This window comes from Hyperoodon ampullatus (genome assembly GCF_949752795.1).
Source record: "Hyperoodon ampullatus genome assembly, chromosome: 6".
In the NCBI taxonomy this organism is placed as follows: Eukaryota; Metazoa; Chordata; class Mammalia; order Artiodactyla; family Ziphiidae; genus Hyperoodon; species Hyperoodon ampullatus.
In genome coordinates, this window is record NC_136919.1 from 21,481,266 (window position 1) to 21,506,464 (window position 25,199).

Here is a 25,199-nt window from a genome sequence, read left to right on the forward strand (position 1 = left end):
GAGACTAGTTCTTCTAGATTGTGAACTTTGGTTCTCTCTTCCTAGGAACCTCCTGTTTGTGATCCTTGCCACTGATAGAATCATTATTTCCTGGATTTATCCATTACTTTGTTCTGGTCCTTAGTTTGTATGTATTTACTGACGTGTCTTCCTCTCATTCTCACAGCCCCACCAGCAGTAGTAGGTATGGCTCCTCCTGTAATGTGAGTCAAGGAAGCTCTCAGCTGAGTGAACTAGACCAGTGTCATGAACAAGATGATGACCGTCGGGAGAGGGACTTGATTCATTCCTGCCACAGCTCTGGCAGCTTCTCCAGAGACAGCCAAGTAGGTTTTGGAGAACAAGAGAAAGCCTTGGAGGTGGCACGTGAAGAGGAGAAGGGAGGAGCATGTGAACCCAAGGAGACGAAAGAAGATGCTACAACCCCTCCACCCCCAGATCTGGTGCTACATAGAGACCACATCCTAGGCCCCCAGGAGAGGTAGGTGATGGCTACCTTGAGGAGCTCACCTGGTTTCCTCAGTACCTGCCCTAAGGTATTGTTGAACAGAATGCAGTTGCTTTTTGTTTGTTTCCCTGCAGCTGGGTGTGGTTGTGATCAGGATACTGAGGCTTATCTCTGCACTGCTTCCTTTGCTTTTTGGTGTAGTTTCCAATGTATTTTGAGGATCTCTGAAGAACATTTTAACTGCAGTGTACCAGGCCTTCTAGAGTCTGCAGTTCTTGGCTTACTAGTTGACCCCACATATGACAGCCTTTGAGTCTGGAACTGACCTGAACCTTGCAGGTCATTTCATTCAGAGGAGCTGCTTTGAATGAAATAGGCTTCCCACCCGATTAATGTTTAAATTTCTTTTGTGAACGTTGTTTTTTTCTTTTGTTTTGTTTTTTCCCTGGCTGACAAAACTGGGAAAGAGTTAAAGAATTGGTCTAGAAGCCAGATCTAACCCACCCTTCTGTCTCCCTGGGGCCTAACAGTATGTCTGGCAGTTGGTACCCATAAGGAGAAAAATTTAAAACTTGTCCTTTTAACAGTCACATAATGAGGCTTAGTACAGAGTTTGAGTATTGTTCTTATTGAGCTAAATTGGTCAGTGAATTGCTGATAGGTTGGGGCAGAGCAGGGTTTCTCATTCTTAGCACTGTTGACATTTTTAGCCAGATAATGCTTTGTTATGGGAAGCTATTGTATGCATTGTAGGATTTTAGTAGCATCCTGAGCCTCTGCGCACTAGATGCCTGGAGCAACTCTCAGTGTGACAACCAAAAATGTCTCCAGATATGGCCAGATTTCTCCTGAGGGGCAAAACTGTCCCTAGTTGAAAACCACTGGGGTAGATTGATAAGGGCTAGGTGTGACTTAAATTCTCAAATTTCAAGGTCATGGGAAGATCAGAGCAGTGAATGCTGATGATGTGGTAAAAGTTAGAGAATGGTTGATGCCTCTACTCCACCACTTGAAGGTAGAAACTTATTTTCTGTTTGTTTTCCTGATTTTTAGTCATCTCTGGTGGCTCATCTAGTAGACAAGACATCAGGGAGACTGAGTTCTGGACCAGCTTTTTTACTGGATTGAGACCCACTGAAAGATAGCTCTTTGTTGACCTTGGACTTTAAAGATACTGTTGTCTGGGTAGAGTTTTTGGTCGAGCAGCAGAAGGTGCCTGGCCTTCTCTAATGGCTCTGTCCTCCCAGATCCTAGCTGTGCAAGTGACGTCCAGGCCAGTTTCAGAAGTGCCCACAAATGTTTTAAAACAGTTGAACCAGTTAGGTGGCATCAGAGCCTAGCATATATTTTATGTGTCTAGATGGTGGGTCCTTTTTTACTGCCTTGTCAGTAGACCCCAGTGAGAGAGAGTAGAAGCATCATCACCAAGAATTAACCACTATTCCACAGTTAAGATGATGATGATTTGTTCTAATACAGGTTAGTGTTTCTGTCTCAAAGCTACTTTGTTATATTTATTGTTCCTTTCGCTGAGGGTGGTCCTGAGGCAGCTCAAGGAACAAGATCACAGCAGGACAAGGGCTCAGCCTTTTTTCTTAGCACTTTGATGTAGTCTAGGAATTGGAAAGCCTTCCAAAATGCTTAGTGGAGCAGGAACGGTTTGCAGGAACAAAATTCTGCCCTAAGGATGCTATGTAGAACCCTCAAGGGAGACTGGTGGTCTTGAGAGGTAGGGGGAGAGGGTTACTCCACACCTCTCTGCATGGTTTCTATGTTAGTCATTGACTTAGGGCCCTTGCCATTGCTTCTGGTATCCTGATCCCTGACTGTCCCAATGAGCTGCCTCATCAGGTGAGTGGAAAAGTGGGAAGAAAGAGAGGGAACAGATGAAAAGTTAAAAGGACTTGTCATTTTAGGAATTTTTTTCACATTGGATATTCAGGACTATGCTGTTTTAGTGGCTTGAATCACTAGATAAGTATAGGCATGAATACAACAAACCTTTTAATTTTAGGTATTTGGCAGTTTTGCCTTGAGCACTGTCATCTTGTGGCCTGGGCTGATTTTTAAGGAACATTCTTTTCTCTGTTACAAGTTTTCCCGAGGAGAGTGCATCTTCGCCATTTACTCAAGCCAGAGCGCACTGGATCCGAGCAGTTACCAAGGTTCGACTCCAGCTGCAGGAGGTAGGAAATCTGTTGTTCTGGTTCTAGTTGGGACAGTTTTTCCTTTGAAATTGGGAGACATATGGTGCTGAAGAAGCAGTCAGTGCTTACTCATCTTACAGTGTGCTTCTGGGAATGCATGACAAGTAAGCTAGAGCCTTAAGAGATGGGCAGGTAGCCATTGGCTTCCCTCTATGCTGATTAATGGAAATCAAGTAGACCTAGTGGGTTAAGAGCCTGAAAGTAAAATTAAATGCTATTTTCAGTACCATTATCACCTGTGAGGCCATTTTATTTTGAGTTTAGGATAGAAGACTATTTCAAGGCCTCTTAGGATTAGTTGTTGTTTCCCTTGGCCAGCCAGTTCAAGTACCACTGGCTGACCTTTACAGGGCCAGAAATTTTACTCAGAAATTTAGTGTTCAGAAGTTTCTACGGGCTCCCCTAATTTAAGGCCCCAAACACCAACACATTAATATCTAAAACAGTGTAAAAAAGTAAAAATAGAAATATTTTTCATTTGCAGCATTGCAAGTTTGAAGTGTCCTTATCTGTGTGTCAGTAGTCACTTTTCAGGCAGAAAGGAGGTTTTTATTTTATTTATTTGTTTGTTTATTTATTTATTTATTTTAACATCTTTATTGGAGTATAGTTGCTTTACAATGTTGTGTTAGTGAAAGGAGATTTTTAAATGATGACAGGTGGCTGTCGGTAGTATAATACCTGGCACGTACTAAAAATGCAAGCATGCTCACATGTGTAAACACACTTAAAAAGTAATTTATTTTGAAATAATTTCAAACTTAAAAGTTGCCAAAATAATAAAGAACTCCCATATCCTCCTCACCAAGATGCCTCCGTTGTTGACATTTTACAACATTTTTGCTTCATCGCCCTCCATCCGTTATGATTAATCTTTTTTCTGAACCATTTGAGAGAAGGTTGGAGGCATGATGTTCTCCTGTTTGTATTTTCCAAAAACAAGGCTACTCTCCAGTATAACCACAATATAACTATCCAAATCAAGAAATCAACAATGACAATACTGTCATCAAGTTCCCATGCAAATTTTGCCAACTGTCTCAACAATGTCTCTTTTCTGGTCCAGGATACAATCCGGGCTGACATGTTGCATTTAGCAGTCATGTCTCTTAATCTCCCTTAATCTGGAACAGTTCCTCAGTCTTTCGCATCTTCAACAGATAGTACAGGCCTTTCATTCGGTAACATATTCTTCATTTTGGGTCCATCCAGTGTTTCCTCATGTCCAGACTCAGGCCATACTTTCTTGGCAGGGATTACACAAAAATGATGGTGGACTCATTTTAGTGAACTGCATCAGAAAGTACATGTTGTCAACCTGTCCTACCCCCTGTAATGTTAACTTTAATCATCTAGTTAAGGGACTTCCCTGGCAGTCCAGTGGTTAAGACTGCGTGCTCCCAATGCAGGGGGCACTGATTTGATCCCTGGTCGGGGAACTAAGATCCCGCATGCCACACGGCATAGCCAAAAACAAAATCACCCAGTTATGTTTCTATCAGCCAGGTTTCTCTACTGTTCTGACACCATTTTTCCTTTTGTAATTGGTAAGTGTTTTGTGGTACAATACTCTGAGACCATGCCAGTATCTTGTTCCTCATCAAATCTCCATGTACAGGCTAAGTATCCATGTATGACTCCTGTCTGAATCTACCACCACTAATGGTGGTTGCCAAATGGTAACTTTCTATTTCCATTATTCTTTCTACATTCATTAGTTGGCATACTACTATAAGGAAGAGATTTCCTATCAATTTTTTATTTCTAATTTTTCAGAGTAAGGGTCTTATAATTCTTATAATAAAGGAAAGTAAAATAACTTCCACGTAGAAGAAAAGTTCTGAATGAGAAAAACAAGAATATATTGGAGCAGTTTGTTGTGACTTTTTAAGAGGCAGTTCAGAGTCTCTCAAAAAGAATAGCTAAAAACAGTTGCCAAAGCTTGGAATCATTTAGAGAAAAGCAGGGTTTATTTACGAGTAACCAAAAACCATTGCAACTTAATTGAATACCAGAACAACAGTAAATATATTCTTAACACAGGTCATGTAACTGGAAGTTGATTTAGATGTGCCCAAGAGGAGGAAGATAAGCCAGAGTTTAAAGAAGGATCTGATAGCACTTTAAGATAGAGACAGAAGCATACCATATATACTTAAGATGAGATTTGCTGACAGACTGATTGAGGTTGCGAGACAGTAAGAAGTTAAGTATGGCACCAAGAATTTTTTTTTTTCTGAGTAATTGGAAGTTCCACCTATCTGCCCTAAGATAATTTTTGTTAGTTTCTTATTATTATAGAATTTCCTTATGCAGGTATAAGTAAATATGAATGTATTTTCTAATCCCCCCCCTTTTTTTAGAAACAAAAGATGGTATACTATACACACTGGGAACATCTTGCTTTTTCACTTGGAGATTCTTCCATATTAGCTCTAAGATAATTTTTTTCTTTTTAAACAGGTGCATAATATTTCACTGTATGAATGTACTGCAAGTATTTAACTAGTCTTCTGTTGATGTTCATTTGGTTGTTTCTGGTCATTTGCTGTAATAAACCATGTTGCAAATGATTATCTTTTATGTATGTCATTTTGCTTGTGTGCAAGTATATCTGAGGGGATATGCATTTGTAATTTTAGTAAATACTGCTCGCCATTTATCAGTGGCTTAAAACAACAAAGGTTTATTTTGCTCATGCTGCTTATCATCCTGTATGTTGAAGAGTTCTGCTTCAAGTTATCTTCTCTGCAACCCAGGCTAAGGGATCAGCCAGCTTCTAGAACATTGCCAATATTGGTGGTAGAGGGAAAGAAAAAATAACAAATGAAAGAGAACATAGGAGATTGCATTCTGGCTCTTAAAACTTCTGCCCCAAAGACACAGTATGTCACTTTTGCTCACATTTCCCTGGCTAAAGCAAATTATATAACCATGTCTAACTTCAAGCAAATGGTACAGTATACCTTGAAATAGATAGGGAAGGATATTTGTGAAAAGCGTTAATGATTATCCTAAAGGGTATCTGCCTTCCACCAACATATACTATTTTTTTTAAACGTCTTTATTGGAGTATAATTGCTTTACAATGTTGTGTTAGTTTCTGCTGTATAACAAGGTGAATCAGTTAGCATTCAAAGTGAATATGTTAGCATTCGGTATTTGTTTTTCTCTTTCTGACTTACTTCACTCTGTTTGACAGACTCTAGATCCATCCAGCTCACTACAAATAACTCAATTTCATTTCTTTTTATGGCTGAGTAATATTCCATTATATATATGTGCCACATCTTATGTATCCATTCATCTGTTGATGGACACTTAGGTTGCTTCCATGTGCTGGCTATTGTAAATAGAGCTGCAGTGAACATTGGGGTGCATGACTCTTTTTGAATTATGGTTTTCTCAGGGTATATGCCCAGTAGTGGGATTGCTGGGTCGTATGGTAGTTCTATTTTTAGTTTTTTAAGGAACCTCCATACTGTTCTCCATAGTGGCTGTATCAATTTACATTTCCACCAACAGTGCAAGAGGGTTCCCTTTTCTCCATACCCTCTCCAGCATTTATTGTTTGTAGATTTTTTGATGATAGCCATTCTGACTTGTGTGAAGTGATACCTCATTGTAGTTTTAATTTGCATTTTTCTAATGATTAGTGATGTTGAGCATCCTTTCATGTGTTTGTTGGCAATCTGTATATCTTCTTTGGAGAAATGTCTATTTAGGTCTTCTGCCCTTTTTTGGATTGGGTTGTTTGTTTTTTTGATATTGAGCTGCTTGAGCTGCTTGTATATTTTGGAGATTAATCCTTTGTCAGTTGCTTCATTTGCAAATATTTTCTCCCATCCTGAGGGTTGTCTTTTTGTCTTGTTTATGGTTTCCTTTCCTGTGCAAAGCTTTTAAGTTTCATTAGGTCCCATTTGTTTATTTTTGTTTTTATTTCCATTTCTCTAGGAGGTGGGTCAAAAAGGATCTTGCTGTGATTTATGTCCTAGAGTGTTCTGCCTATGTTTTCCTCTAAGAGTTTGATAGTGTCTGGCCTTACATTTAGGTCTTTTTTTTTTTTTATTTTTTTTTTATTTTTTATTTTTTTTTTTTTGCTTTATCACAAATTTAATCAGTTATATGTATACATATGTTCCCATATCCCCTCCCTTTTGCGTCTCCCTCCCACCCTCCCTATCCCACCCCTCCAGGCGGTCACAAAGCACCGAGCTGATCTCCCTGTGCTATGCGGCTGCTTCCCACTAGCTATCTACCTTACGTTTGGTAGTGTATATATGTCCATGCCGCTCTTTCACTTTGTCACAGCTTACCCTTCCCCCTCCCCATATCCTCAAGTCCATTCTCTAGTAGGTCTGTGTCTTTATTCCTGTCTTACCCCTATGTTCTTCATGACCTTTTTTTTTCTTAAATTCCATATATATGTGTCAGCATACAGTATTTGTCTTTCTCTTTCTGACTTACTTCACTCTGTATGACAGACTCTAGGTCCATCCACCTCATTACAAATAGTTCAATTTCATTTCTTTTTATGGCTGAGTAATATTCCATTGTATGTATGTGCCACATCTTCTTTACCCATTCATCCAATGATGGACACTTAGGTTGTTTCCATCTCCGGGCTATTGTAAATAGGGCTGCTATGAACATTTTGGTACATGTCTCTTTTTGAATTATGGTTTTCTCAGGGTATATGCCCAGTAGTGGGATTGCAGGGTCATATGGTAGTTCTATTTGTAGTTTTTTAAGGAACCTCCATACCGTTCTCCATAGTGGCTGTACCAATTCACATTCCCACCAGCAGTGCAAGAGTGTTCCCTTTTTTCCACACCCTCTCCAGCATTTATTGTTTCTAGATTTTTTGATGATGGCCATTCTGACTGGTGTGAGATGATATCTCATTGTAGTTTTGATTTGCATTTCTCTAATTAGTAAAGATGTTGAGCATCCTTTCATGTGTTTGTTGGCAGTCTGTATATCTTCTGTGGAGAAATGTCTATTTAGGTCTTCTGCCCATTTTTGGATTGGGTTGTTTGTTTTTTTGTTATTGAGCTGCATGAGCTGCTTATAAATTTTGGAGATTAATCCTTTGTCAGTTGCTTCATTTGCAAATATTTTCTCCCATTCTGAGGGTTGTCTTTTGGTCTTGTTTATGGTTTCCTTTGCTGTGCAAAAGCTTTTAAGTTTCATTAGGTCCCATGTGTTTATTTTTGTCTTTATTTCCATTTCTCTAGGAGGTGGGTCAAAAAGGATCTTGCTGTGATTTATGTCCTAGAGTGTTCTGCCTATGTTTTCCTCTAAGAGTTTGATAGTGTCTGGCCTTACATTTAGGTCTTGAATCCATTTTGAGTTTATTTTTGTGTATGGTGTTAGGAAGTGTTCTAATTTCATTCTTTTACATGTAGCTGTCCAATTTTCTGAGCACCACTTATTGAAGAGGATGTCTTTTCTCCATTGTATACTCTTGCTTCCTTTATCAAAGATAAGGTGGCCATATGTGTGTGGGTTTATCTCTGGACTTTCTATCCTGTTCCATTGATCTATATTTCTGTTTTTGTGCCAGCACCATCACCAACGTATACTCTTACTAGTAACGTCATGAGGGTACTTTTTTCTTCCTGGACGCACCAATAGAGTGACTTGTTAAGGTTTTGGATTTTTGCTAGTCTTCTAGGCAATGGTGTCTCAATAGAGTTTAAATTTGCGTATCTTATTATTGGTAAAGTTAAGCATGTTTCATATAAGTAAAGGCTATTACTTTTCTGTGAACAGTCTATTTATATTCTTTGCCCATTTTTCTATTGAGCTTTTGATTCCTAGGAGCTTTTTACTGTTTTAGGGAAATTAATTCTTGCCTGTGGTGTGAGTTGCTAATATTTTTTTCTCAGTGTACCATTATAATAAAGTTTTTTGACCTTAACAAACCACATTTTCCTAATCCAGAAAATGGGGAGAAAATAGTACCTTTCTCTTAGGATTGTAAATTATCTAGTAGAACTATGATTTAAAAAGAGGAAAGTAAAAAATATATATATATACTTCAATTACTGCACAGTGTCTTCATGATATAATAAAACCTTTTGATCTAGCTCAGTGTGACTCACATTGTTGTCCATGGACAAGCCCAGTCCAGGAACTGTTTGGTTCTAGTCTTTGATAAAATAAGTGCTGAAGTTGAAAGGGAGCATTTAGCGGCAATTTGGATTGCCATGACATCAAGCACATGATCACCGGCCTTGTCTCATTGAATGGGGTATAGACCAAAAATATCAGTCCATGACATATTAGTAATAAAAACCCAGATCCTTCGGAAAAGGAATTTGAAAGGCACTGATACAAGCCCTATATGCCTTTCCAGTTTTACTTCTTTCTGCTACTCTGTTTAGTCAACACTTCCAACATGTAAAATTTTTTGTTCAAAGTACTCGCTGTTTCCATGCATGGAATATACTCTTTTTCCTTCTCCACATAGCTAACTTTTCATTCACATCTTTTAAATCCAGTCAGGTGTCAGTTTTTTGGGTAAAGCTTCCAGACTCTGTGCATATGGTAGTCCCTTGCTGTATCCATGGTTTCGCTTTGTGCAGTTTTGGTTACCTGTAGTCAACCCCAGTCCAAAAATATTAAATGGAAAGTTCCAGAAATAAACAATTCTTTTTTAAAAAAATATTTATTTATTTAGGCTGCACTGGGTCTTAGTTGCGGCACACGGGATCTTAGCTGCGGCATTCGGACTTCTTAGTTGCAGCATGCGGGATCCAGTTCCCTGATCAGGGATCGAACCCTGGTCCCCTGCATTGGGAGCATGGAGTCTTACCCCACTGGACCACCAGGGAAGTCCCCAGAAATAAACAGTTCTTAAGTTTTAAGTTGAATGCAGTTCTGAGTAGTGTGATACAATCTTGTGCTGTCCTACTCCATGTCACCCTGGATGTGAATCATCCCTTTGTCTAGCCCATTAAACACTTATTAGCCATCTCAGTTCTCAGATCGACTGTCACGAGATGGCAGTGCTTATGATCAAGTAACCCTTATTTTACTTAATAATGGCCCCAAAGTGCAAGAGTGATGATGCTGGCAATTCATTTTGGTTTTTTTACCTTTCCTCTTTTTTTTTTATTAATTTTTTCACTGGAGTATAGTTGACTTACAGTGTTGTGTTAGTTGCTGCTGTACAGCAAAGTGAATCAGCCATACATACACATGTATGTATGGCTGATTCTGTATGGAGTCTCTTCTAGACTCCATTCCCGTATAGGTCATTACAGAGCACCGAATAGAGTTCCCTGTGCTATACAGTAGGTTCTTACTAGTTATCTTTTATGTATAGTATTGTGTATATGTCTGGCAATTCATATATATGAAAGAGAAGCTGTAAAGTGCTTCCTTTAAGTGAAATGGTGAAAGTTATTGATTTAATAAGGAAAGAAAAAAATCACATGCTGAAGTTGCTAAGATCTATAGTAAGGATGGATCTTCTATCCATGAAATTGCAAAAAAGGAAAAAGAAATTCATGCTAATTTTGCTGTCATACCTCAAACTGAAAGAGTTACGGCCACAGTGTGTGATAAGTGCTTAGTTAAAATGGAAAAAGCGTTAAGTTTTTACAATAAGGTATTTTGTGAGAGAGAGAGAGACCACATTTACATAACTTTTATTACGGTATACAATTGACCCTTGAACAAAACGGGTTTGAACTTCACGGGTCCACTTATATGTGGGTTTTTAAAAATAAACACTACAGTCCTATGCAATCTCTGGTTGGTTGAATCTGCAGATGCAGAACCTTGAATACTGAAGGCCAACTATGGGACCTGAGCATCCTTGGATTTTGGTATTCATGGTGGGTCCTAGATCCAATCCTCTGTGGATACTGAGGGACAACTCTAGTGTTTCAATTGTTCTATCTTATTAATTACTGTTGTTAATCTCTAACTCTGCATAATTTATAAGCTACACTTTATCATATGTATATATATATACAGGCATCCACTGGGGGTCTTGGAACATAGTCCCAGGATAAGGGGAGACTAGTGTACTTTTGCTAAATTGGCATTTAATGGAGTTACTCGTTTACTGTTACATCTTTCCTGTGTACTTGTAAGATCCTTGAATGCCAGGGCTATGGTTTTTATTGCTGGTGTTCTAGAGCCCAATATAGAACCTGGCAGAGTGTTTAGCCAATCTTTTATGGATGCTTAAGACGTCAGAAAAGCTCATTAGCATTTCCACAGAAATCTCCATGTACTTCTTTATCTTCTCTTAATTAATTCTTTAAAAAAAGTTTCCCAAGGCCTAGCACCTAAAGCCAATAACAAAATATTAACTATTAACATTAGCTATGTTTTATAATTTATATATACATTATATAAAGTTACTGAGTTTGGACAATACTGTGTGTGGACTTAGAATTTTTCTCACTTAGGCATTGTTTTGTGAGCTTTATTTTGGGTTATTAAATATTTTTTGAAAGCATGATTTAATGATTATTAATAGATTACAATATTCCATCATGTATCGATAGATGTTCCTTAACAATTCCTCTTATTTCTTTACTGTTATAAATAATATGATGAGTATCGTTATGCATAAGTTTCTTTTCATTTCTGATTATTTCTTTACCTTAGCTTTCTCAAAGTAGATTCAAATAAATTGCTGAGTTTAAAAGTATATACCTTGGGCTTCCCTGGTGGCGCAGTGGTTGGGAGTCCGCCTGCCGATGCAGGGGACACGGGTTCGTGCCCCAGTCTGGGAGGATCCCACATGCCGCGGAGCAGCTGGGCCCGTGAGCCATGGCTGCTGGGCCTGCGTGTCCGGAGCCTGTGCTCCGCAACGGGAGAGGCCACAACAGTGAGAGGCCCGTGTACCGCAAAAAAAAAAAAAAAAAGTATATACCTTTTATGGATGGACCTAGAGTCTGTCATACAGAGTGAAGTAAGTCAGAAAGAGAAAAACAAATACCGTATGCTAACACATATTATATGGAATCTTAAAAAAAAAAAAAAAAAAAGAAGGTTGTGAAGAACCTAGGGGCAGGAATAAATGCACAGACGTAGAGAATGGACCTGAGGACACGGGGAGGGGGAAGGGTAGCCTGGGACGGAGTGAGAGAGTGGCATGGACATATATGCACTACCAAATGTAAAATAGATAGCTAGTGGAAAGCAGCCACATAGCACAGGGAGATCAGCTCAGTACTTTGTGTCCACCTAGAGGGGTGGGATAGGGAGGATGGGAGGGAGACGCAAGAGGGAGGAGATATGGGGATATATGTATACATATAGCTGATTCACTTTGTTGTAAAGCAGAAACTAACACACCATTGTAAAGCAATTATACTCCAATAAAGATGTTAAAAAAAAAGTATATCCCTTTTAAAGCCTTGTGATGAACTTCGACATGTGTCTTCAGAAAGGTTTTTCCAATTTATACTTTCAATATTTAGGTGTCTTGCACCAACACTGAGTATTATCGTTTTAGAAATTTTTTGCCAATTTGGCAGAAGGATGGTATCCCATTGTTTTAATTTGAATTTCTTTGATTATTTGTGATTTGAATATTTCCCATAAGTTTATAGGTCATTTATACTTCTTTAGCTGATAGTGCATTCAATAGACTTTGAGTAAGTGCCGTATGAACCTAGCTACCCTTATGCCATTCCTGTAAGATCGTCAGCAACTTAAGGGAAGAGGTCATATAGGTCATCTCTGTATATGGACTGGCTGAGTACCTGGCCATATGTCCTTAATGAGTGTCTGACATTGCTAATGCTGTTGAGGTAGTAATGTTGGTAGTGTGGGTGGAATGGATGTGATTCTGTACCTTATTTGGCTTAGCTGCAGAAAAATCTGGGGGAGGAGGTGAGACTTTTTAGCTTAGAAACAGAGACTGCAGTGGCAGCAGGTGGGTGGGTGTTCCAGGTGGAAGGGACAGTGAAGGAGAAGGCATGGAGGTAGGCCATGAAGAAGCCTTGGCAGAAGCTCTTAGGTTGCTAAAGAAAGCTGATGGAGGAGAGTCAGTAAGAAGAGATGGAACTGAGCAAATAGATTAGAAGTACGTGTTTACTACCAAATGTAAAATAGATAGCTAGTGATGGCCGCTGAGCTTGCGCGTCTGGAGCCTGTGCTCCGCAACGGGAGAGGCCACAACAGTGAGAGGCCCGCGTACCGCAAAAAAAAAAAAGATAGCTAGTGGGAAGCAGCCACATAGTACAGGGAGATCAGCTCAGTGCTTTGTGACCACCTAGAGGGGTGGGATAGGGAGGGTGGGAGGGAGATGCAAGAGGGAGGGGATATGGGGATGTATGTATATATATAGCTGATTCACTTTGTTATACAGCAGAAACTAACACACCATTGTAAAGCAATTATACTCCAATAAAGAAGTTAAAAAAAAAAAGTACGCGTTTAAATGGAGCCATCCCAGGAGAGCCAAGACTGCAGCCAGTTAGCTTGAGATGGATCAGCATTTTCTCAAGAAAGATCATTAAGATAGAACGAATCGGCTGTCTCGTGCAAGTTCTGTTCTTACTTGTGACTCTCTCCCAGGCAAAGAGATGTCTATCTTGTGCCATTATTGAAGGCCTAAAAAATGGATTCCCCTTGGGAAAATAAGGGAGGGCCCTTGAGGACCCCATGTCTTAGGCTTAGTTGCACAAGGGAAGCACTGTTTTTATAATTTTTTTTTTGCGGTACGCGGGCCTATCACTGTTGTGGCCTCTCCCGTTGTGGAGCACAGGCTCCAGAAGCGCAGGCTCAGCAGCCATGGCTCACGGGCCTAGCCGCTCCGCGGCATGTGGGATCTCCCCGGACCGGGGCACGAACCCATGTCCCCTGCATCGACAGGCTGACTCTCAACCACTGCGCCACCAGGGAAGCCCTCTTTCTATAATTTTAAATTCCAGGATTTTGCTCTGATCATGGCTGCCTGTCTTAACTTCTACTACCTCAGCTCATTGCCCTTGTGGAGTCCACAGTTATCCCTCCTTTTTCTTACGGTCTCTCAGCCTTCTCCCTAACCATTGCTACTGTAACACTTAAAAAAAAAAACACTAAAGAATGATTTGAATAAGTAAGAAATGTAAAAATATAAAATTATATAAAAAAGATATGTATAATGCGAAGTTTCCCTCCTACTTCAGACTCCAGGCCTCTAGTCCCCACCTCCCCCATCTCATTGTTACCTGTGTCTTATGAATCAGTCCAGAGGTAAACTGCATTTATAAGCATGTGTGTGTGCACATGCATGTGTGTGTATATTATACACATTGTCCTTCACCTTTTATTCATTTACTGCTACATCTTGTAGATTTTTCCTTATTACTAATAGAGCTACTGCATTTTTTTAATAGCTGCATAGTACTTCCTTCTGTAGATGTATTATAATTTTTACACTCTGTTCTCTATTGATGGATCTTTAAGTTGTTTCTAATATTTTGCTACTACCACAGTGTCACAGTACAAATCCTGTAGTAAGCCCCAATACTTTCAGACCTCTCTTAACCACAGTTTTTAACACCCCACTTCAAACTTTATGGTAAGCCCTACCTACGAAAAGGCACTACTACTGTTTCACAAACCAGACAGACCTCTCTTGGACAAGAGACCTCTGGGCCCCTTCTGTCCTTTGGCAAACCTTGGAGTCCTTACCTGATATCTGAGACCAGAACAGATACGTTTTCTACTGGCTGAAACATGGCAGTTTGCTAAAATCCTTTTGTATGAAGACTATGCCTTTTTTTAATGCCCCATGTATTTCTGGGTCAGGAGTGAGGCTTGGTTTTCTCTGGCTCTCTCTGCCACTTTGAGGCCATTACTAAATCCTTGCATAAGCTGTTCTCACACCCACCTTCCTTGTTGAAATTAGATCCCAACTTTTGCATAACTCCCTGTTCGCTCATTGAAAACTTTAGTATGTACATCACAGTTTTCCTTCTAATCTCAATTACTTTCCATAGTCCTTGTGGTTATCATCATCATCATCACAGTAATCACATTATTTTTTAAATTATTATTTATTTATTTTATTTTTGGCTGCGTTGGGTCTTCATTGCTGCGTGCGGGCTTTCTCTAGTTGCGGAGAGCGGGGGCTACTCTTCCTTGTGGTGCGTGGGCTTCTCATTGCAGTGGCTTCTCCTGTTGCAGAGCACAGGCTCTAGGCATGCGGGCTTCAGTAGTTGTGGCATGGGGGCTCAGTAGTTGTGGCTCACGGGCTCTAGAGAGCAGGCTCAGTAGTTGTGGCACACGGGCTTAGTTGCTCTGCGGCATGTGAGATCTTCCCAGACCAGGGCTTGAACCAGTGTCCCCTGCATTGGCAGGCAGATTCTTAACCACTGCGCCACTAGGGAAGCCCAGTAATCACATTATTGAATACTATTATTGTCAGTGCTTTACATGTATTACCCAACTGAATTCCTACAATAATTCTATGAATTAGGCTTATGTTATTAGGCCCATTTTATAGATTAAGAAACTGAGGTTTAAAAAGATAGAAACTTGTCCAGGGTCACCTAGCTGGCAAGAGTCAGAACCAGATTCAAATCTAGACCTATTTAACTGCAGAGCCTATGTTCTTAACATTACTATCTACCACCATAATCTTAGAACCCTATTTTTCAAAGTGTGTTTCTCAGTACTCCAGTTTCTAGCAATGTTAATAGATTCTTTATCATGTGATAAAGAATTTCATGGTGAAAGAAATTTGGAAAACATTGAGTTCCAGTAGAGTGCAACACCAACAGATTGCTTTATCAAAGGACTTCTCAGAAACTTAAAAATATTTAGGCTTCTTTTGTTTCTTCAAGAGGGAATAAAAAATGCACAGCATTAAACTTTTTTGACTATGAAACTCTGTTTTGGAAAAGCATCCTGTAGGAATCATTTTCCAAGGAATGCACTTTAGGAAAGTCTGTCTCAGATTATTTCATTGTCAATTCATTAAAACTATGTTTGTGAAGGTCAGTCAGTGAGCTCATCGCTACCTAATCCTGTGGTTGTTTTTAAGTCTTTATCGTATTGGACCTTGCTGCAATATTTGACACTCCTGCACACTCCTTGTTTTAACATCTAAGAAACCATCCCCAATGCTCATCTTCTCTGATGTCTATTTAATTTCCCTTTTCTAAATTCTCTCTTTGCTTGCTTCTTAAATGTCTGTGGGGAAATTGACAATGTCACCTGAGCCTCTGAAGCAAAAAGAAGTTGTTTGTTTTTATAGGGTGTGGGAGAAGCTTGCCCAGTTGGTTAGTAATAAAAGCATGCTCTTGAGCTGCCAGTTCTTGCTATAGCCTGATAGTCTCAGCCCCTCCTTTTCTGTTCTTCTAATGTACAAATCTAGCTCAGTCTTTGGAACTTAACTGTTTTGGTAAAAACTAAAATCTTAGGCAGAAAGAAGTTCCAGAGATGAAGCTGAGTGGGCAGTAATGATATCCTTAAGAAATTAAGATTTAAGTATTCTTTTACACATGACGAAAAACCCTCTACCTTTCCTACCCCCATCGGCACTGATCAGAGCAGAAATACCCAGAAAGGATTCAAATGATCCTTCTGCTCATGAACTCCATTTCTGTTAGGCAACAGGCCAGAGCAGGGATGAAAGCTGAGATTGTCTTAGTTCTCTTTCTCTAAAGCCACCAGCTGGATGGAATGTTCCCTCTCCTCTATTCCAAAGGCTCTCTACAAAGGAAAGGAAAACACCAGGGTGCCTGGCTTCTGGTTCTGAATTATCTCCTTTCTTCCCCTGCCTTTTAAATTCCCTATGCCACCAAAACCCTGATTTTACCTTTTTTACCTTTTATGGGCTGAGTTGTCCCCCGCTCCCTGCCTCCTATGTTAAAAGTCGTAACACCCAGTATCTTAGAATGTGATTGTATTTAGAGATAGGGCCTTTAAAGAGGTAATTATGATACGTTGAGGTAATTTGGATGAAAAATCCAAATTACATACTGAAATCTGACTGGTGTCCTTGTAAGAAGAGATTAGGACATACACATACACAGAAGAAAGGTCACGTGAAGACACAGAGAGAAGATGGCCACCTATATAAGCCAAGGAGAGAGGTCTTAGAAGAAACCAACCTTGCTAACACCTTGGTCTTGAACTTCTAGCCAACAGAATTGTAAGAATAAATTTCTGTTCCTTAAACCACCAGTCTTTAGTATTATGTTATGGCAGCCCTAGCAAATGAATACTTTACAAGGCAGAAGAGAGAAGAAGATGGCACAGAAGCTTCAGTGTTTCTCACGTGTGAGTCTTTATTTCCCGAGGTCTAGTTGGTGGGAAATGTGTTCTCTAGGCTGGTATATGCAGACCCATTCATGATGCCCAGTATCTTTTGTATTCGTTTACTCTTATCCCTATTACTAATAAAATTTAGGGCTCAACTAGAAATAGAAAGAGCTGGGTTCTTGCAGTAGCTTAGTCTCAAAATCTGAGAGAACTTGAATAAAGCACTTCCTATTTCTTAGTCTCCTTAGCTATAAAATTAGGGATAATGACTTCCCCTCTCACAGAGTTTTGGTGAGATCATAGAAAAATGCATTTTTGAGGGCAAAGCTCTATAAACAATTGCTTAAGTCACCAGTGGGCCTCTTATTACAGAAGCGTTGGTTTTCAGGGCTTTCTCATGACCTTCTTAGCCTAGGCCTTAGCGACCTGCCAAAGGTGTTTCTGATCACAGCTGGAGCCTTTGCTGCTGAGTGGGAACCCAGTGAAACTGCTTCTGATGGTTAAAGTGGCAAGGAGCCAGTGCCATAGGATTTCAGGCTTTTACAGGGATCTAGACTACCAGATGGCATGGGGGTTCCTGGGAAAACTTGCCATGTGGATCACTCAGATGAGGCTATCTATGTACTGGTGCTTCTCTGGGACCTGCGAGGAAAATGTCAGTGGAGTGCCTTGCCTGAGGAGTCTAGGGGAGCAGGCCAAAGGCTACCCTGGGCACTGTAGGAACATTTTGCAAGAGCTGCTTTTGTGTACTTGTCAGGAGAAATGCTTAACATTTCTCAGGTTCCCCACCCCCTCTGAAATATTCTGAACACATTTATGGCCTGGATCTGGGTATTTATCAGTTATTGGTCTTCTATAAACCTTAGATCTCGTTCTAGGCTGTGACTGAACTTTGTGAATTATAAGACATCACATCTGGGACTGGAATTTGGGGCAGCTTGTTTGAAGGGGTGGAGTTTGGCTCCGGTTTCTGAGGAGCAGATCAGCACATTTCTGAGAAATGCCGTGATATCATTAACCTACCTAGAGTCCGAGGAGGGTGTCAGATACCAGCAGCAGGCCTCAGCTCCAGCTGGCGGTATTTTCTGGACATAGTGTCAATAAAGGGAGGTACTTTGTAAACTCTTATGGAATAAGTCTGATTGATACCGCTGTACAAAATTACTTGCTTCCAAATAACAAGTAAAGCAGCCCTTCTTGATTTCTCCTACTTTCTCTGACTCTGCTGCTTATGTGACCACACAGTGATTGGGGACATTTGATCCTGGCTGTGAAGGAATTCTTGCTCTGTAAGAGAAAATTCTTTTGCCAAAGTTATCCAAAAGGAAGCAGCTAATATAATGATTCCATTTTAAATCAAGCCAGCTAATAAGTGGGTACCACTGGGTGCTGTTGGGCCATTTGCAAGACATTTTCTTATCATTTGTGAGCTTGTAGGCCAGAGAGTAGATAGAAGTAATTACCAGTTAAATATTTAAACACTTTTTTTCATCAGACACTTTTCTTCAGTCTTTATGCTCATTTTTCTCTGCAGCATTCCACAATGTTTTTGAAACTCCCTACTTGTAGCTTCCTATTTTCTTGGGTTCTTCCAGTTCTTCCTTCCTCTCTTACCTTGCCTGTCTCCTTTCCTGTCTGTCTCTGTCTCTTCTTTCTACAGAAGGCATCTCTTTGAATCTCAAATCTGCATTTCCTCAGCCTCTAATCCAGAGTCATTAATTGACGTACATTAATTGAACTACCGTATGGCCGGTACTGTGCCTGATCCTGGCCTCTGTGCTAGGCAGCCAGTAGACTTCCAACTAGCCTTTCTAAGTAGATGATTCCCAAATATATACTTCTGACCCTCCCTTTTTTCCTTAGGTTCTACCCTTCATATCTAGTTATCTACTAGTTATTGTCACCACAATTTCCCAATGTTTGAAACTTCCTTCCTGGGCCTATTCCTCTTCCTTTGTTCTCTGTTTGTATGAAAGTCACCATCATTCTGCCAGTCACCCACTCAAAGTGATGGTGTCATTCTTCCTTCTCTCTTGCCTCCCACATTAGATCGTTTGCCAGATCTTGCTCTTTTTCTCTCTGTGATTTCTTTTATCAGTCTCCTCTTTGTTCCTCTCTGCATTCAGGTCCTCTTTACTGCTTAGACTATAGCGTATTAGTCTTCCAATGGTTTCCTTGCGTTTATTTATTTTTCTTGGAATCCATTGTGTATACCACTCTCAGATTTACCTTCCTGAAACAGAGCACGAGTCATGGCTACCACTTATGCTCAGGGTTCAACTTAGATGTCACATACTTGGAAGCCTTCCGGAAAGTCCCCAGGTAGAGTTAGATACTCATTTTTCTATCTTTCTATAGCATTTCATATACAGTCAATTTTAGTGTTTATCACACTGTCCTGGAATTGTGTAAGCATTTGCCCTCAAGATTATGTATTTCTTAAAAGAGTATCTACTACATGATTCCTTTTATATTAAGTTCAGAAACAGGCAAAAGTAATCTGTGGTGTCAGACTTCAGGATAGTGATTATTTTGGGGTGAGGGGGTTGGTAGTAACTAGATATAAGTGCAGTGGGGCTTCTGGAATTCTGATGATGTTCTGTCCTTGATCTGAATTCTGTTTACGTTAATGTACTTTTTTTTTTTTAAAGAAGGATATTAATTTATTTATTTTTGCTGTCTTGGGTCTTCGTTTCTGTGCGAGGGCTTTCTCTAGTTGTGGCAAGCGGGGGCCACTCTTCATCGCGGTGCGCGGGCGTCTCACTATCACAGCCTCTCTTGTTGCGGAGCACAGGCTCAAGACACACAGGCTCCGTAGTTGTGGCTCATGGGCCTAGTTGCTCCGCAGCAGCGTGTGGAATCCTCCCAGACCAGGGCTCAAACCCGTGTCCCCTGCATTAGCAGGCAGATTCTCAACCACTGCACCACCAGGGAAGCCCACGTTAATGTACTTTTGATTTGTGTACTTTTCTGTATGTATGTTATAATTCAATAAATAACTTAAATAAAAGCTAGATGAAAAGAGCATGGAAATACAGAATAGGGACTGTGCCTACTTAACTTTATATCCCTGATGCCTGGCATCCAGCAGGTCTTAACAGATATGTGAGTGAGTGAATAAATGAATGAATGAATGAATGAAAGGTTTTCCCCCCTCAAGAAACATTAATTTTTCTTTACACTGGTAGTTAAATTATAGTTTCAACTTTTTAGCTTGGCATTCATGACCAACCATGATTTTCTAACCTACTTTTCTAACCTTTGTTAACCCAGAGGCCACATTATACAGTTGAAAGAAGTTGAGCCTTGGAATCAGAAAGAGCCTGAATTTGAAATATGGCTCCACCACTTACTAGCTGTGTAACCTTAGGTTTAGGCAGGTTACTGAGTATCTTAGAAACTTAGTTTTCTCATCTCTGAATTGGATATTATTTGCCTCAGTGGATAGATACGGATTAAATAAGATAACACATATAGAGCAAGACCTGGCATGTTGTTAACATTCAGTATATGTTAGTTTCCGTTCCTTTCCAGCATCACACCTTCCTTTTTGTCCTTTTCATATCTTTGCTCATTCTATATCGTCTGCCTTTTCTTCTCTTCCGTTTCCACATATCCAAATATTATTCATCCTTCAGGATCAAGCTCAGCTATCACCTCTTTCACAGAGCGTTCCCTGATTCTCTTCCAAACCAACACCTTGAACGATGCAAATATTTTCTCTTACAAATTCTCATACATTTCACCTGGGTCTCTTGTGATACATATTAGTCACTCATGCTAACCTTTAGGAATTGCAAAGGCTGCCCTCTCACTCCAGGCCCAAAGAATAGGCACTCCAATTGTAATGCTGGAGGAATAAACTGGCAGTTGGAATAAACTGGGGCATGAAAAAGCAGGTTGGGAAAACTGATTTGAGCCTTTGATATTCTTTTTAGTACCTCCTCCTGCACAGGGAGAAATTCAGATGTCTAGTCAAGGATGTGGACCCAGGAGCAAAGGGTCAAGTTGCAAACTGCTTGACTTGTCTTTTGAATTGTTCTTCTGTTCAAGATGTCTTTATGGCCCAGCCTGATTTATCAAGGTAGGAGGCCATGCAGGAGTTTGAGGCTGAACCCTTAAGAATTAAGAGTGAATATTCACCTGGAGTATCTTCTCTGTTTAATATGCCTTGAGGGCCTAGTACATTTACGTAAAAAAGGAGTTCAGTGATTCAGAGATCCTATTCCTGGCCACTTATTTCCTTGTTACTTCTGCTTTCTACTTGCATTTTCCTTGCATATATGTAGGCTTTAACTCCTTTCCTAGATTGCACTTGAGGTCAGGAACTAATTACAATCCCTAGCATAGCTTCTGATACTTAGTCAAGCAAAGTTTTGTGGGGAGATTGCTTAAAAGTATGAAGTGATATTACAAGCCCGTAGTAATTGGTTGCAAAGGGAATGATTAATGCTTATAACAAAATAGTTGTCATAAGACTTTAAAGTAAGGAGCAAGCCCTTTGAGTTAAGGCAGTCAGAGAAGTCTTGGCAGAGGAATTCCCAGAGGGTGCTAAGTCAACAATTGTTATTAAATATCAGGAAATGTTCAAGAAATAAAGTAATAGCTTAGAAAGATGGAAATCAAGGGGTAACTTGCTTCCTGTGTTTACAAACATATGTCATTAAGGAGATCCATGACTCCTTGTAAGTGGCAAGTTGTGTTCTTTCCATAAGCAATGCAGTGGAGATTTACCACCATTCCAAAACAGGCACGTCCTGAAGTACAGTCACAGTGTATAAAATAAGGCATCTTGAAGCCAGAAGGAAGAGGTAAGTTGTAACAAATAATCTTCTCCATTTCTGTAGGCTTCTATTTTCCTTTGCTGGTTGTCATCTTCAAGCATGCTAGGGAAATGTGTTTATTTGGTCCACACCTGAGGACATTCAGACATAAATAGCCAAAGATGATAAGTTAGGAAGGGCATTCTGGATGAAAACTAACATCCTGGAGCATTTCTTTTTTTTTTTTTTTTTTGCGGTACGCGGGCCTCTCACTGTTGTGGCCTCTCCCATCGCGGAGCACAGGCTCCGGACGCGCAGGCTCAGCGGCCATGGCCCACGGGCCCAGCCGCTCCGCGGCACGTGGGATCCTCCCGGACCGGGGCACAAACCCGTGCCCCCTGCATCGGCAGGCAGACTCCCAACCGCTGCGCCACCAGGGAAGCCCTGGAGCATTTCTTATGACAAGTGAGATAAAAGCTGTTGACTGGTTTCTACCCAAAATACTCTTCCTTTTTGGCTTTTGCAATATCTCTCCCTCCAACTCCTTTTCTTATTTCTGACAGCTCCATCTTTGTTTCCCTTACAGCATTTCTTTTCCTCTGCTTGCCCCTTAAAACTTGGTGATTCCCAGGGTTCTGTTTTCAACCTCATTCTCTTCTCTAGATAATCTCACCCATATTTTTATCCATACACTGTTGAGTCCCAAATTTCTTTCTCTACCTCAGTCCTCTTTCCTGAGCTCCAGACTTATGACAAGGTGCCCATGGATATTGTCACCAGAATTTTCACAGGCACGTGATGCAGTATGTTCAAACTGTGCTCATTGTTTTTTCTTTCTCCTCCATCTCCTTTCATGTATGTCCTTTATCAGTAAATGGTACTATCAGTCACCCAAGCACAAGCTCTAACACTCCTCATAATATGGGTATAACAACGCTTCATATCATAACATTTCCTCCATTAGGTTATGAACTTCCTAACGGCAAGGATTATATCTTTTCATCATGCCTGGTATTATGCTTAGGTACTTAATATGCTTAGGTACTTAATAAGTATTAGGTACTTAATAAGTATTAATTCTATTATTTATTTTTTAAAATTTTTGGTAGAATTGTATCAGTAATGTTCAAAGATACTGTATTAATTTGCTAGGACTGCCATAACAACGTACCACAAACTAGATGGCTTACACAACAGAAATTTATTGTCTCACAGTTCTGGAAGCTAGAAGTCCTAAAATCAAGGTATTAGCAGGGTTAGCTTCTTCTGAGGACCGTGAGGGAAGAATCTACTCCAGTTCTCTCTCCTTGGTTTGTAAATGGTCTTCTTCTTCCTGTCTCTTCATACTGTTTTTCCTCTATGCCTATCTTTAGGCATAGAGGAAAAACAGTATGAGGAAAAACAGGCATAGAGGAAAAACATAGAGGAAAAATATCCAAATTTCCTTTTTTATAAGGATACCAGTCATATTGGATAGGGCCCACCTTAATGACCTCACTTTAACTTGATTACATCTGTAAAGACCCTGCCTCCAAACAAGGTCACATTCTGAGGTATTGAGGATTAGGACTTCAACACATGGATTTTGGAAAACATAGTTCAACCCATAGCAGACACCAAAGTAGTTTTTACTGTTTTGGTTCCAAGTCTTGCTTTCTGACAAGCACTTGATGAGGTTTTTAGCATCCTCACCATACTGGTTTTTACTCTCTGATAGCACTCTAAACAGGGTCATATGGAAAGAAAGAGAACGGGATGGCACATTCAGTGAGTGTAAGGAATTTGGTTTGACCAAACTTAGGGAATCGGGGTGCTTTGGATGCCTCTAGACATGGACAGGTCAAGAAAGAACTTTGATAATATGCCAAGGAGTGAGCATGGGCTTTTTCCTGAGAGCAGTCACGGAAGGATTTTAAGAAAATGAATGACAAAAATCTATCTACATTTTAGAGATATCCCTCGAACAAATTGTCAGGAATGGATTGGGAATAGGGAGGGGTGAGAGGGAGGTGGTTCTGGAGGAATAGAGATGAGGATGAATATTTTACAGCCACTTGGGTGAGAAATAATGAAGCATAGCCTAAGGGTTGTAGAGAAAGGGACAGATTTTATAGGTAGGAAGGTAAAATAGATTAGTCTTGGTGACATGAGATGGGGGACAAAGGGTTTTGCAGGGGATTCTGTCATTGGATGGAGAATTAGAATATAGGGGTTCCAAGGATCTTGTGTCTGAGCAGAGAGGTCATCTCTGTTTGTGATTGGTGCGGGTGAGCTGGCGGCCTAGGACTCCAATGCCAACCCCAGCAACAGGCTTTCCCTTGGCATTCCTTGCTTGCAGGCTGAATCTAGCTCTTTCTCTCTCCTGACTCACCCAGTTGAGTACTTCTCTTTCTCCCCTATGCTTCCCTGTTAATCTGTCAGAGATCCCCAACTAAGATTAGGTCTCCCTTAAGTTTTCTCTTCCCCCTTTGCACATTAACTAGTTTCCTATAACTCAGTGCCTTGTACCAGATATTTCTGAATATATGGAGAATACTACAGGGAAAACCCCTCCTCTTTGGGGTCCCTTCATTGAGTCCCAAGACACTTGAGATTTGTATGTTGGCTAGGGACATTTTTTTTTTAAGATTTATTTATTTAATTTATTTTTGGCTGCGTCGGGTCTTTCATTGCATGTCCTGCGGCATGCAGGATCTTTCATTGCAGCGCATGTGCTCTTCGTTGTGATGCGCGGGCTTCTCTCTAGTTGTGGTGCGCAGGCTACAGGATGTGTGGGCTCTGTAGTTTGTGGCATGTGGGCTATAGTTGAGGCGTGCGAGCTCAGTAGTTGTGGCACGTGGGCTTAGTTGCCCCACAGCATGTGGGATCTTAGTTCCCTGACCAGGGATCGATCCCACATCCCCTGAATTGTAAGGCGGATTCTTTATCACTGGACTACCAAGGAAGTGACTAGGGACATATTTTGAAAAGCTTATAGAAATAGGGGCCTACAGCAAGAGAATTTTCCAGAATTGGGTTCACTCTAAGGTATATCTCAGAACAAGCCACAAAGAACCGAAGGGGATATTTGATCAATATTAAGCCAGTTAGAACATAGTCTCTTTTTAGTACAAGAGGTTCATTTCCCCATGAAAAGTCAAATTTTGGGTTCCCATTAGAGAATCCTCAGCCTATGGTCCCTTGGCTTCCTTGTGGTATAGAGATCGAGGCAGGCTCAGTGCACTTTGTGGATTGCGCTGGGACATACAGAAGCAGATACTAGTTCAGCACCAGTCTTAGTCCTAAATCTGGGAGCTATGACTTTGACTAGGTTTATGTAAGAGGGCAGTGGACATGTAAACTGCTTGGCTTATATGAGTTTTTGATCATTTGCTCCTCGAATGGAAATGGGACCACAAGCTTTGGAGGTATAGGCTGGAAACCTAACTGTATAGCTGGGCAGTCCTGAAGAGTTTATCAGCTCTTTAGGTTCAGGATTTTGCTATCAGAGATGGTGCTTGACCTGATTATAGAACTGAAGTTTGTCAGCAGTTTGTGACTCCTTAGGCCTGC

At 40.4% G+C, this 25,199-nt stretch overlaps 1 protein-coding gene across 4 annotated transcripts in view; it reads left to right on the plus strand.

Moving 5' to 3' along the window:
* The window catches only part of UNC13B (unc-13 homolog B), a gene marked incomplete at both ends in the record, with an annotated part of 221,087 nt that overhangs the window by 126,512 nt on the left and 69,376 nt on the right, over nt 1-25,199 (plus strand). For all 4 annotated transcript variants that reach the window (XM_079705886.1, XM_079705887.1, XM_079705885.1 and 1 more), the window contains 2 exons: nt 167-481; nt 2,544-2,634. In XM_079705886.1, the coding sequence (XP_079562012.1) occupies nt 167-481; nt 2,544-2,634 (406 nt within the window). The remainder of the gene's footprint in view (nt 1-166; nt 482-2,543; nt 2,635-25,199) is intronic.